This window comes from Brienomyrus brachyistius, unplaced genomic scaffold, assembly GCF_023856365.1.
Source record: "Brienomyrus brachyistius isolate T26 unplaced genomic scaffold, BBRACH_0.4 scaffold53, whole genome shotgun sequence".
Classification (NCBI taxonomy): Eukaryota; Metazoa; Chordata; class Actinopteri; order Osteoglossiformes; family Mormyridae; genus Brienomyrus; species Brienomyrus brachyistius.
The window spans coordinates 307,076-322,090 of record NW_026042328.1 but is presented as its reverse complement, the minus strand read 5'-3'; the positions used below and the strand labels follow the sequence as shown (position 1 = coordinate 322,090).

The window sequence follows — 15,015 nt, the reverse complement described above, 5'->3', positions numbered from 1 at the left end:
TGTTTAGGGGGAAAATGAGCAATTTACTTCTTGTATCTGGAATCCTCTACAGAAAAGAAAAAAACGACAGTCCGTCTCATTCATAAAAGATTTTATTGCAAAAACACCTGAGAGTATTATGTCTACATCTTTTTTTTCAGGGAAAGAATTCTGTCTAATAAAGGTTTTTGACGGACAAATGAAATATACTGAATCTGTTCATTCTATAGAAAATACCACCTAATAATTAATTTGTCCCTTACGTATCAATGATTTAATAGGAGAGAAAAAAATAGAGGAACTACAAATTGTCTTGCGCTATTATTGTTCAATTAAACTATATCAAAACTAAACACAGTGCGGTATCTAAACACAATAATATTAGGCAAACTGAAAAGATGGTCAATTCGGATGACGGCGTTTTATTCTTATAAGTGTACTTCTGTCCCGTCGTCTCTGGATTTCTTCAAGGCCAACATTCGGCAGTTCTCTGTGCTCGATTATACGAATCCTGAGACGTGACGTAGACCAGACTCTCTCAATCGATGCTGGGTTACTTCGATTCCCCGCTAGCATACAGTACAGGCTAAAGCTAGCTAACTGGCGGCAGAGCAAATCGTTCTGGCAAAAATGTTTCTTTCTTCTGCAGTCCGGGTTGCCGTCTCTCATACGGTATGTATTAATATTACCGTTTTGACAGAAATGACTTCTAAACGATTTAAATGTCTGTGATTGGTTTAATGAAGAATGGTGGCCTGTGAAATTCTTAAGGACAAGGGCAAACAGAACGGAAGGCACTGCACAAAAATGAAACTGGACATGTGTGAAAATATTGAACGAACATATAAATACAGCAAAAATGAAAGTCATTCCAGCATATGGAGGCTCATGGTGTAGGTTTTTATCAGCCAGAACGTTTTTAATAACTGGTTTGTAGTGGCTAAGATATTCTGCAGGCAAGTCGGCTTTTTTAACAAGTCGCGGCACAGCAAATGCAGCCACTGTGTCTGATTACTGAAGGGTATGTGCAGTATTGGAGTACTACGCTTTGATCCATATGCTGTCACACACACGCACTATGGATAATGTAGAAATGCCACTTTGTCTCTCTGCATGTCTTTGGATAGTGGAAGAATTTAGAGTAGACCCTCACAACCTGGGAAGAGCATGCAAACTTCGCCCAGGGGGTGTGAGGCAACAGCATTGTCCTCTCTCTAGCAACCTGAGATTTCACAGTTCAGAATACCTCTTCTCACTTTTGTTTTTCAATTTTTACACGAATTTACATGCTGCACATCATCGACTATAACTTCTCTAATATCATGCATCACACACCTCTTGGCATTAATGGTACCAGATTTATTTTTTGACATGGCATTGTGGCAAATGGAGATACATGATGTTTTCTGCACTGTATCTTGATCATTTCGGTTGATATAAAGCATCATGTTCACAGTAGGTAATGAACTGATCCCTCTTTGCAGGGCAGGCAAATTCGAGGCCTGCACCAGTCAGCCGTTCGCCGAGGAGCTGGGGGAGCTCTGTTTGTGGTGAGCCAGAGTCCTTCATCAATGCATGTTATATGATCATCAGCACCCTGTAAGCTGAGGCTATTCAGCCTTATTTACCTATGCCAAGTTATACAGGGTTCATATTTATTCAAATACATATTTCTTAGCTGTTGTCATCTGATGCTAAGCTGTGCTGATCATTTACCATTATTATGTCTTGTTTAAATAATTTATATACCATATTAGTGTGTACTGACCATTTGAAATTATGTATGTGAATATTATTCATTTTGAGATTATTAATTTTTATATACATACAAATATTTTATATATTTATATATATATATATATATATATATATATATATATATATATATATATATATATATATATGTGTGTCTGTGTGTGTGCATGTGTTTATATGTTTGTATAATTCTGCTGTTAAAAAATTAAATGATAAAGAACTTAAAGTGAATTTACGAGTCTAAAACCTAAAAAAGATACTGTACAAACTAGGCTTGGTATGTATTTTCTCATAGATGTGTTCAATTACATACCAAGCGATCATGTATTTGAGGGGAGAAGAATGAAGTAATACAGTTATAAAGTACTATTTACAAAGAGGCAGTGTCTACTCTAGCTGAAATTAAACGACACACACAACTGCATGAAATTCCAGTCTAGAATCCTGTGTGCAATGCTTTGTCATTAGGAAAATTGTCAGAAATCTGATCAATATCATAATACATTTCTAAGATGTCAATAGTATGATGAGAATCCTTGTGTAGATTTATAGCTAAATTTGTAAAAAACAAAATGGCTAATTCAGATCATAATTTCCTGTTCATATTCTGTAAAACATTCCTCCAAACCACGCATGCCTCCATGACAGAATAGCTGACACTGAAATTTTATTTATTTTCCAGCACAGGGACACTCCTGAAAACAACCCAGACACCCCCTTTGAATTCACTGAGGAGAATCTCAAGGTATGTTTCTCTCAACACGGAACTATTTTGGTGCCTACCCCGGAGGCTATGAGGGTGAGGCAGGGGAAAGCCCAGGATGGGGCACCAACCCATCCCAGGGCTCACTCACGCACCAGTCACTCATACACTATTCATTCACACATGCAAACCTATGGGCAACTTGGTTACCCCAGTTGCATGCTTGTTTTTGGACCGTGGGGGGACACCAGAGTACCTGGAAGAAACAGGGAGAACATGCAGACTCCACACACATGGAACTATAGCGGAAACTCGAAGCCTGGAGCTACGGAGTGAAATGCTTATTTTTAAATGTCCAGTGTCTAATCATTCTTGCTGTAGTTATTGTGGGAATGGACGTTTTGGATAATGAAGCTGGAGGAAATTTTGATATCTTTGAGATTTCGGCCACAGATACAATCCCAAATGCTCACTCTCACCTCCAGAGAATAGACGCCATCGTGAAGATGTACCCAGAAGGACACAAAGCCGCGGCTACGCTCCCTGTGCTAGACTTGGCCCAGAGGCAGCATGGCTGGCTGCCCATTTCTGCCATGAACAAGGTATGCAAAGCGTTTCAGGGGGCTTTTCTGACAGGATGGATCTCTGTGCAAAAGATTAAGACATTATTGATCCCAGGGGTAAAAAAACATAAATTAAGAAAACAAATGTTAGTTTCAGCATACATATGGTTTACCAGGTTAGGGCACTGCCTGTGATTGGAGGTTCGCAGTTGGCATAGTTATGTCATATGGATTACCAGGTTAGGGCACTGCCTGTGATTGGAGGTTTGCAGTTGACATAGTTATGTCATATGGATTACCAGGTTAGGGCACTGCCTGTGACTGGAGGTTTGCAGTTGGCATAGTTATGTCATATGGATTACCAGGTTAGGGCACTGCCTGTGACTGGAGGTTTGCAGTTGGCATAGTTATGTCATATGGATTACCAGGTTAGGGCACTGCCTGTGATTGGAGGTTCGCAGTTGGCATAGCTATTTCATATGGATTCCCAGGTTAGGGCACTGCCTGTGACTGGAGGTTTGCAGTTGACATAGTTATGTCATATGGATTATCAGGTTAGGGCACTGCCTGTGACTGGAGGTTCATATTTGGCATAGTTATGTCATATGGATTACCAGGTTAGAGCACTGCCTGTGACTGGAGGTTTGCAGTTGGCATAGTTGTGTCATATGGATTACCAGGTTAGGGCACTGCCTGTGGTTGGAGGTTCTCAGTTGGCATAGTTATGTCATATGGATTACCAGGTTAGGGCACTGCCTGTGGTTGGAGGTTCGCAGTTGGCATAGTTATTTCATATGGATTCCCAGGTTAGGGCACTGCCTGTGGTTGAAGGTTCTCAGTTGGCAAGTTATTTCATATGGATTCCCAGGTTAGGGCACTGCCTGTGATTGGAGGTTCGTAGTTGGCATAGTTATGTCACTGTTAGGCCCTTGAGCAAGGCCCTTCACCCCCAATTGATTCACTAACTGTGTGACCCTGATAAATGAATTTCAAATAGTTTGGCAAAAATATATATAGTATGCCCTAATTGTAATGTTTCATCGGATTTGTAATTACGGAGCCTTGCCATGGAGATTCTGTACTGTGTCTGGCTGCGATGGAGACGTGCTAACATGGAGGCATACATTTTTAAATCAGATGGCATCTTGCTAGCCTCTTACCACAGACCATCTGTAGTTATTTTTGCTTTTGTAATATTCTATTTTTCTTTTGTCTCATGATTTTTTTCATATCGGGCTGGTTGCATGTGGGAGAGCTATTAAAATTATGAGCCTTTTAAAAGTGTTATATGGGTAGTTAAAACTCTTGCACCACCTTTATTTATGGCATGTCTTACTGTTACATTGGAACATATGCAAATTAACATTAACACAAAAATAAGAATCTCTTCTGTTCTCTGGAAAGTGACTGCTGTGTAGGTTGTTGGATAGCTGGATATTCCAATCCCACTTTGCTTCCCAAACCTCTGCTCAGGGGCAGCCCACCTATTTCATATAGTCATTGAATTCCATCACTAGCTCAATTAACGTGATCAGTTGAATAACTCAAGTTATTTCAGAGCTATTGTGTCTATCTGTGTCATTCATATTTTCGTATGTATGTATTTTGTGTGATGCCGTTTATCTGGATGCCAAGTCTGTAATAAAGGTTTGAATGAATGAATGGATAGTAGCCAAACAAGGTAGGATGGTGCTCTACTCAAAAAATATGGGTGTATTGGACGGTGGCTGCAGATACTGGGGTGATATTAGGAGAGGTTTATGGCTGAATTATGGCTAAGAAGGTTTACATCCTCTGAGAGAGCGGTGCCCTGTTTCCAGGTAAAGGGTGTTATTGGCAATGAAAAGCGGTTTCTGTCTGCTGCGGGAAATGTCTCCCTTCCACCCAGCACATGGATAACAGGCATTTGCTCAGTCTTACTTTGCTGGGGGACACTGAAGCATTAATTCACAGAAATGTCATTTTTAACCCCAATGATGGCAGAGACATTTCTTCTTTCCCCGCTTATCTGCAATTTTTGCATCGACTAATATTTCCCAGAGGCACTATACTGGAAAGCCGTAGTTGTTGTAACTGGTAAGTTTTCTTATGAGATTTTAAAAGGCTTTTTATGACCTAACTGAGTGCTGCCTGACGACACCTTGTAGGTTGCTGAGCTGCTTGGGGTCCCTCCCATGCGGGTGTACGAGGTCGCCACATTCTACACCATGTATCAGCGCAAGCCTGTGGGGAAGTATCATGTCCAGGTCTGCACCACAACACCTTGCATGTTGTGCAACTCGGACAGCATCCTCGAAGCCATCCAGAACAAGCTTGGTAAGAGAGCGATGGCTGTCCATGCTCCACGCTGAACTTACTTAAGAGATAGGTAGCCTTAAAATGGGCTATTTAATCTCATGGGATGTGCAAGACGATTCCCTGTAAGTTAGTGTGCAAAGCTAAAAACGTACGTTTTTATGAGCTTCGAGTACCTGTCACATCATTCTTTTCCTCTGTGCAAGGCACATGTTATAATATATATATATATATATATATATATATATATATATATAATATATATATATATATATGTGTGTGTAATTTATAATAAAATCTGTGTCCCTGATCCGTTCTTGTTTTAAATAGTTTTTTTTTTTTTTTTTAAAAGCTTATTTTCAGTCTTATCTCTGTAGAAATGTAATGAATGGAGTGTTTGTTTATTTTTGTTTTCATGAAGAATTGGTGCTATTGGTTCCTGTGATGGAAGAACATGAGGGGTTCATATGTCTCACATGCTTCTTCTCCAGGCATTAAAGTTGGGGAAACCACACCAGATAAGATGTTCACACTGATAGAGGTAGAATGTCTTGGTGCTTGTGTCAACGCCCCAATGGTCCAGATCAATGACAACTACTATGTAAGTATTGTTCCAGCACACTTAAATGCAGACAAAGCTTTTTTTTTCCGGATGGGGTTGGGGCCAGTCAGGTTGGGGAGCATACACTAGTGCAGGACGTTGCTGCGGCCACTTGACGAAACACCTTAGGATCCCGGTTGCGACCCCAAGTGGAACTGGGATCCTCCAGAAATGCCCATCTATCTGCCACAGCCAGGTGTTATGTGGGTGTCCCCTCGGTCTGGTCCAGCCGCTTGGGTCCTCATCAGTGAGCATCCTGGGAGCCGGATCACCCTCAAGGAAACGTGCCACATGGCCGTAATGCTGTAACTGAGGCTCCCTCACAATGCAGGTAATGTGCCTCATTCGGAACTCCAGCAATGAGGATCCTGTGAGTCGGATCACCCTCAGTGAAACGCGCCACATGGCCGTAGTGCCGTAACTGACGCTTCCTCACAGTGCGGATAATGCGCCTCATTCAGGACTCCTCTAGCAACCGCTCATTCGACACAGTCAAACCAGTGGTACCCAAGGATTCTCCTAAGAGACACAGTACTGAAGGAGTTCAGTCTTCATCTCAGCTCACTGGATAGCATCCATGTCTCACAGCCATACAGCAAAATAGGGAGCACCAGGACTCTAAAGACCTGTTCCTTCATCGTCCTACAAACATATCAGGAGCACCACATACCCCTTACCAGCAACCTCATGGACCCACTTGCTGTCCCATTCCTACTGACTTCATAGGAAGAGTCACTTGACACATGAACGTCAGTGCTGAGGTAAGTGAACCTCTGGACAAGGTCGCCATTCTCTGAGCAGACACACTGCTGATGGCCTGGATCTTGGTTTTTATCTAGGACCCTTGCAATCCCAGACATTCGGACTCCTTGCTAAGCATCTCGAGAGCCCTAATGAAAGCCTCTGTTGATGCTACAAAGACAGCATCATCAGCAAAGTCAAGATCGGTGAATCTTTCTTCACTAACAGATGCCCCACAGCTACTGGACCCTATGACCCTGCCCAACACCCAGTCCATGCAAGCATTGAACAAAGTAAGAACACACCCCTACTGAACCCCAGAATCAACTTGGAAGAATGCAGAGGTTCTCCCTCCACTCTGCACAGCGCTCACAATACCTGTGTAAAGGCCGGCCATGAGGTCCAGCAACTTCAGGGGGATCTCCCGAAGTCTCAGGATGTCCCACAGGGCAGCTCAATCATCCAGATCAGTCAGATGATTTATGACAATTGACAGAGGCTGCAAAGAAACCCTGCCGATATTTGTGTTTGCAAAGATGCGTTGAGAACCCTCAGTGCCAGGGTGTGGTGAATGGTAGATTTATTATTCATAAACTGTGGACCCATTTTTTTTGTCTGAAATGTAAATGTCTCAATGACAGTATTTTATCTTCAACTGGTATGATGTATAGGTGATACTGGATAGATGATGCTTTAGTGACTTTTGGATTTTGAAGCAGCCATTCAAGTATGTGTCAGTGATTGGCTGAGGCCTTTACTTTCTTTCAGGAGGACCTCAAACCCCAGGACATCGAGCAGATCATTGATGAGCTGAAAGCTGGAAGAGTCCCACCACCAGGCCCAAGGTACGTCAGTTGAGACCTTTTTTTTTAACTTAAATAATAAAGAAAATGTACTTTTAAAAGCTACATGTATCACAATCTCTAAGTTGCTTGACATGCAGCATTTTGCATAGGTTATATTTGTGTATTTTAAAGGTGCTATAGAATGCATTTTTTCAGTATTTACTCTGGTGTCTGTGCAAGGGAATTTCATTGGGTTGTAAAAATGGTTTTACAAGCCTATTTACAACCATATTATTTGGCCCTAGAATGAAACAGGAATTTTACGTTTTTTGGTGGGCTCATTAATGTATTGATGGGCTCTGCTCTGACTGACTTACAGTGAGGCACTGTGATGATAGAACCAACATCTGTACAGTCATGTGCCTCATAACGACAGACAGGCTCATAACGACAGGGCTGCTGCTGGAAGAGGTACTGATGTGGCCAACAGGTTAGCCCATCCTGTGGTCTGTGTGGATCCCAATGGTCCACTGCAGTGACGGGGACACTGTGGCTAACAGGTTAGCCCATCCTGTGGTCTGGGTGGATCCCAATGGCCCACTGCAGTGACGGGGACACCATGCTGTAAAAATCAGATCAAACATAAAACTGAGGTCCTGACTTTCCAAGGTCATAAAAGACTCCTGGGCATCTTTCGAAAGTAGGGGTGGTACCCTGATGTCCTGGCTAAAATTGCCCACTGTGGCCCTATCAAATCTGGCCTCCTAATCATCCCTTATATCTAACTTGTGAATTCTCCCCTGCCCCGTCTTCACCTTGGCTACTGTGCAATGAGTATACTGGTGCAGAATGGCCGTCGCGTCAATTAGCCGGGTGCTACATGGTGGCGGAGGTTGAAGTGGGTCCCATTGGTTCTATAAAGTGCTTTGGGTGTCTTGAAAAGTATTATATAAATGTGACATTCATTCATTTTGCAATGATTTTATGCTGCTAGCTTCATCATGCAGGTTTTTTCAAGAACTCCAGAGAACAAGCAGAGTAGCTTGTAAATGTATTTGTGGTGAATTTGCACATATGCTTTCAATATTATTATTATTATTATTATTATTATTCAGTACCAGTTTATATATTTGTTTAGCTATCAAACTAGGCTATGTGAAGTACAGAAGCCTCTTGATAGTCGCTATCACAGACTTTAATGTTGTTTTATACTCCCTGCTAACCTGCATTTTTGAGACGGTACTTTGTTGCACAGTTCAAATATGAAGCTGAACGTTACTAATGAGAATACAGTACAGATCAGGTACAGTTAATTTTCTAAATGTGCACCTTAATGGATATTTTATTCTTATTTACTTGACAGATTATTTTGATGTACTTTTACTTATTTTTTATTTTCTTATTAGTAGGTTGCAGCAGTATGGACAGAGAATCTTTATTTAAGACGATCATACTTTGTTCAGTAAACCACTGTTTAATAAAGAAAAAGACACACATATACATGTTTTTTTCTTTTACCCCAGCTGTACTTAAAATGTACTGAACCGTGACTTCAAAACTGATTTTTGCGAAAAACTATGATTTTTGCATACTGTTACACCCTAATATATATATTTTTTTCTTTGTCTGGTGTACTTGCGGAAACTGCACGCACCCCCTCGAGAGAATAAATCTATGCTGCTGGTTGTATAGGCCCATTGCACGTGAAAGTGGGTTGGTGTCTGTTAAGTTTGAGGGTGTAGATAAGACTGTTACGTAATGGCCTAGGATTTTTTTATTGGCCTGTTTTACCACCTACATATGCAGGATTTTTACCTGAATGGGAATAAGTGTTTGAGGTTCAGGGTATGCAAGTTCTATATACTGAACTCTCCTTATTCAGGTTTTCATTCTGTGGCACCTTTAACTTTACCAAATCAGGCTAAATCTGAAGTTTTGGATATGCCCCCTTTTTGTTGTGTCTTCTGTAAAAAAAAAAAAAAAAAGTTACATATTTAGTGCTTAGTTGTAAGGTAAGAATGTTATGTTACTAATCAGTATAACTGTACTTTTTTCCTTTTTAAGGGGTGGTCGTTTTTCTTGTGAACCAGCTGGAGGCCTGACCTCTCTAACCGGACCTCCCCCTGGGCCTGGATTCGGAGTGAGAGCTGATCTGTAATTAAGATCTATTCCCCCTATTAACTTAAATGATGTTCTCAGGAGCAGAAATCAAATGGTGTGTAAATAAATTCTCCAGTTAATTCAGTTAATTGTTCATCTGTGTTTTCAGTGTTCAGTCACTGATATCTTGTTATGTCTAATACATTTTGACTTGTACTGAAGTAACTATCTGCGATTCAGACCTTGGTGAGAAAATGAACAGCATTCAGACCACAAAAACAAATGTTCTGAAGAGTTGTGTTACCAAAGGATACTATTTACTATTCGCTGTAAATGTATTTTGCAGTAGCATGTAGGCTGCTTTTATCCTGACAGTAACTGGTTTCTAAATGATTTGCTGCATCCTTCCAAATGCATCACATTCCAAAAGAACGCTTGAATTCACCAGCCAAACAAGTTCCTTATTTGCTGACAGTTTTAGTGGTAACACGGCATGGCGTATTATGACAATAGTATCCATTAAAAGAACATAAGAACATAAGAACTATACAAACGAGAGGAGGCCATTCGGCCCATCAAGCTCGCTTGGGGAGAACTAAACTAATAGCTCAGTCGTTAAAATCTTATCTAGCTCTGATTTAAAGGAATCCAAGGATTCAGCTTGCACTACATTATCAGGAAGGCTATTCCATACTCTGACTACACGCTGTGTAAAGAAGTGCTTCCTTAAATCCAGCTTGAAATGTTCTCCCGCTAATTTCCACCTATGGCCACGAGTTTGTGTATTTAAACTAATGCTGAAGTAACTATTTGGTTGAACAGCATCCAAACCTGTTAGAATCTTATATACCTGGATCATGTCCCCCCTCAGTCTCCTTTGCTTGAAACTGAACAGATTTAGCTCAAGTAATCGTTCCTCGTATGACATTCCTCTAAGACCAGGAATCATTTTTGTGGCCCTACGCTGCACCTTTTCTAAGGCCACAATGTCCTTTTTAAGATATGGTGACCAAACCTGCACACAATATTCTAGGTGAGGTCTCACCAAGGAATTGTATAATCTTAGCATTACCTCCCTGGACTTAAACTCCACACACCTGGAAATATACCCCAACATCCTATTGGCCTTTTTTATTGCTTCCCCACACTGGCGAGAATGGGACATGGAAGCATCAACATACACACCAAGGTCTTTCTCATGATCAGCTACCATATTACAAACATATGGACATACAAATACATCAGAACCTTGGAACTCTAACGCCTCTTAACTCGACTATAGACATTGACCGGGTCTGTCTAATTTTGTTTAATCGAAATCTTACAGCTCGACCGTTCCTGCTAAAACTTGTATTAATTGAGACATGTTCAACTCTACCAATGCGGACCTCGAACTGGTTGGTCGAAAAATCTAACCACAACTCTACCTAAAACTCAGAATATGACAAAACAAAACAGATCTGCTAAAACTTGTACGAATCGAGACGTATCTCTGATGGCAGCACCAATGATGCTAGATGTTCCTGTAGGGCAGCTGAAAACACAGCAGGTGCTTCACTATAGCCCTGCAGCATTCCAGTCCAGGTTTACTTTTTCCACTGAAGGTGTATGCAAACCAAATACCAATACTAAAAAAAAGCAGTTAACTGAAAACCACCGAAAATAATCGGGTATTGAAGCAAAAATGGTACTGGAGTTAGGCACCACTGGAGCTTGAACATAAACGGCCTCATTTACAGCGTGCAGATCTTGGACTGGTCTCTGGGTTTTTCTGCCACCCATTTTTACTGGGAATATTAGAGTATTGCAAGGAGAGTTAGCACATGAGGTAAGAATTCCTGCATCTAACAATTGTTTTATGACTGGCTCAGTTCCTTCCTCTGTATCAGGTCGGCGTGGATGTCTCAGTCTTTGGGACCTGTACTGGCTCTTCGGAGTGATGCACAGTGGGGTGACATAGTCCCACATCATACTCTTGTTTAGTCCACAAATGATCTGGCACCCCCGTGTAGGGCTTGATGCTCCAAATCGACTGCTTCTGGGATGCTAGGAAGGAATACATGTGTTTGTCCTCCTGTTAGATATACTGCCTGGGTGGTTTGAGGCAGGCAGGAGAAGGGATACCACTGTAAGCCTCCTGCATTGGGATTCAATTTTATCCCAATAATGGGGTCAACGGTCCAGTTACCCAGGGAGTATCTGGCTTTGACAAACTGTCCTTCATCTCTCCATTCTCACTTGGAAACTTTGCAGACTGAGATGTAACTCCTGTGCTCTGATTTCTATCCTGACTTTCTACCTCAACCTTGCATTTTTTGCAAGAATCTGTCACAATACTGTATTCATTCAAACTAGTACTGTTACTGCTTTTGAAAACTGCACTGTACAGTACTCCTGTAAGGAGGGGGGTTACTCCCTTTGGCTGGCTTTTGGCAGGCAACCGGCAGGCAGGCGGCTGGCTTTTGGCAGGCAACCGGCAGGCAGGCGGCTGGCTTTTGGCAGGCAACCGGCAGGCAGGCGCCTGGCTTTTGGCAGGCAACCGGCAGGCAGGCGGCTGGCTTTTGGCAGGCAACCGGCAGGCAGGCGGCTGGCTTTTGGCAGGCAACCGGCAGGCAGCCGGCTGGCTTTTGGCAGGCAACCGGCAGGCAGCCGGCTGACAGTTGGCTGGCAACCGGCAGGCAGCCGGCTGACAGTTGGCTGGCAACCGGCAGGCAGCCGGCTGACAGTTGGCTGGCAACCGGCAGGCAGCCGGCTGACAGTTGGCTGGCAACCGGCAGGCAGCCGGCAGGCAGCCGGCTGGGAGGGGAAAATTGAAGTGGCTGCATATGTATATCTTGTCATGTAATATTGATGTGTTGTTCGTGTTTATTTTGCACACTTTTTTCTCTCCTTATACTCTGTATAATTTTGTTCTGTCTTCATTTCTGTAGTCTTGTTTTGTTTCTGTTCTTTGTTCCTCCACCACCATGGTGCAAAACAATGTTTCGTTTCATTTTACACTGTGAATATGCCTGAAATGACAACAAACCCACTACTTGAATGTTAACCTTACCATTGTGGCAACACATTCACATCCCACTCAGCTTCAATCTGTATCCCTTAAACCTCCACCAGTGTTCTTCAGAGGCTCTGTCTGGGGCTCCCCAGCTTAGACAGTTTGTAGAATGCAGTTCACTGGGGGCACACACATCCCTGGTCCTCTTCCATCACTCCAAAGCAAACTTCAGTGTTTTTTACTCCATCAGTGGGTCAGGAGTAGTTTACATAGCAAGTATAACTCTGCCAGGTTTACTGGACAGGAGGCTGACACCAAAAATAGATAAGCAAATACTCCAACTTCTAGTTTTGTTCAGGTGAAGTGGTTTGATAACTGGTTGTGAGTTGAAGCTCCAAATATACCAATGGCTATGACAGTTTTACCTGACGGATGATTTCTGGGGTCTGCGCAGAGTAGGGGATGAGCAGCTCCAATGTCTACTAGAAATGAGAGAGGTTCATTATTTATTTCTAAAATCAGGTGGGCCAGCTTCTGGGGAGGAGCAATCACTGCAAACTGTCCTTTGGGTCTGTACAGGGCCTCCTGAGAGGAGGCTGAATCACGGTGATGTCAGCTGCTCTGTCGACTTGATCCCAGTAGTCATCAGCATAGTTTAGCCAGGGCTCCCAACACCTCTGTGGATTGTTGCGTGCCCAGTAGTCTTGGGCACTGCAAAAGAAGCACCCATCCTGCTGGCTGTTCCGTCTGTCTAGGCCTCCTCTCACCTGCCTCATCCTCTGCCGTTAGCTCATCCTCTGCCTGGGCCTTCTCTCCCCTCAGCTCATCCTCTGCCTGGGCCTCCTGCCTCATCCTTTGCCTGGCCCTCCTCTCCACCTGGCTCATCCTCTGCCTGGGTCTCCTCTCCCCCTGCCTCATCCACTGCCTAGCTTCCTCTCACCTGCCAGTTCATCCTCTGCCTAGCTTCCTCACACCTGCCAGTTCATCCTCAGCCTTGCCTCCTCTCCCCCTGCTTCTTCATGTCCCCTGCCCTATCCTGTGCCTGGGCTTCCTCTCTCCTCTTCTGCTTCATTCTCTGCCCATGTGACCTCCTCTTCCCCTGCCACGACCTCTTGGGGCTTGAAACTGGAACAACTGAGCCATGATAAGCTTCTCCTCATCTTGTTCCTTCTCCCTTCCCTTCTGGGCCCTGTTATTTTCAGGTCTTTTCCAAAGGCTGCATGTGATGCAGGACCTGTTAGCCATGCTCTGAGTCTTGGTCCTGGTGTCTGGTTGCAGCCTGTCCTCCAGCAGCCACACAAGCTGTTACTCCCAGGGAGAATCTCAGTCATGGTGTGCTGGAGGTTCCATCCCACTGTAGTTGGTGTATGCTGTCATCATTCGCTTGGTGTAGTGCTAACAGGATTCACCAGGTTCCTATTTAATCTGGCTCTCTTTGAACCAGTCCATGTGTGGGGTATTTCTCTGAAATTTTCTCACTGATCTCCTGTGGCTCTGCTTAGTACTGGCTGTCTGGCGCAGCCGAGTAAGGTGACGTTGAGTCAAAGTCCCCATTTAACGTCAAAATAGCTGAGCTTCAGGGTTTTATTATAAAGCTGGTTTAATTCTGCTGCAGTGGGTTTATATTGAAGGACCAGTCTCTGAAGGGCTGCTTCCTAGTAAGGTCTTTTCTGTCTTGGATCTGGCAGGTCACTTCATATGCCACTGGATATGGCAACGTCATACAACTGTTTCATCTTCCAGGGCTGGTTGACCAGAACACTGGCTCCCCCTTGTGGATTAAGACATTCTAACACTTTGCAGCACCAGTTTTCTTACTTTTGAATGAACTCGACTTGTTTTGCCCAGTCGAACAGATTCCAAACCCACACAAAAAGATGCCTAACCTGCATGATTCAATAGTATGACTATATATGTATTCTAGGGCTGCTGCTAAGGACTATTTTACTGATAATTTAATCTAACTGATTACTTTTCCTCCATTTAAGTTAATTTAATTTTGAAAACAACAAATTGTGTGTCATTGCAGGGCTTCAGATAATGGACACCGGATTTTTAACATAGCTTTACTTACGCCGGGGGTGGCATTGTGGTGCAGTGGTTAGCACTGTTGCCTCACACCTCTGGGACCCGGGTTTGAGTCTCCGCCTGGGTTACCTGTGTGGAATTTGCATGTTCTCCCCATGTCGTCGTGGGGATAGGGGGATAGGCTCTGGATCCCCCGCGACCCAGTAGAATAAGCGGTTTGGAAAATGGATGGCATTACTTATGCCCACAATATATTAGGCAGATTAGCAGTACACCTAAAATATTAATGAGAAGTGTATTGTGATGCCCATAAGTTAGTAATCTGTATAAATTTTGCATATTCTTGTACTTAATAAATTAGTTAGTGGAACGCACCATGATACTGTTATACTACGGAAGCGATAAGGACTGAAGTCACAGTGAAGAAAGGGATAACTCAGTTTAAAGTCCGACACGGTTTTTTTTGTTAA

General features: G+C 43.0%; 1 protein-coding gene across 1 annotated transcript; it reads left to right on the top strand.

Annotated features, from left to right (window-relative positions):
* Positions 1–493: 493 nt before the first annotated feature.
* On the top strand, positions 494–9,666 carry ndufv2 (NADH:ubiquinone oxidoreductase core subunit V2). Its single transcript, XM_049000791.1, has 8 exons — positions 494–651; positions 1,464–1,529; positions 2,417–2,479; positions 2,923–3,039; positions 5,148–5,316; positions 5,787–5,896; positions 7,406–7,482; positions 9,487–9,666. Exons 1-8 carry the CDS (start codon positions 610–612, stop codon positions 9,578–9,580), a joined length of 738 nt encoding a protein of 245 aa, XP_048856748.1. The 5' UTR covers positions 494–609; the 3' UTR covers positions 9,581–9,666.
* Positions 9,667–15,015: the final 5,349 nt, after the last annotated feature.

Bases quoted from the DNA above. Each gene is read 5' to 3' on its own strand.
- ndufv2 (XM_049000791.1), top strand. From the start codon at position 610: ATGTTTCTTTCTTCTGCAGTCCGGGTTGCCGTCTCTCATACG. The intron at 1,530-2,416 runs GTGAGCCAGAGT...TTTATTTTCCAG, and splicing joins CTGGGGGAGCTCTGTTTGTG to CACAGGGACACTCCTGAAAA. The intron at 2,480-2,922 runs GTATGTTTCTCT...TCTCACCTCCAG, and splicing joins TCACTGAGGAGAATCTCAAG to AGAATAGACGCCATCGTGAA.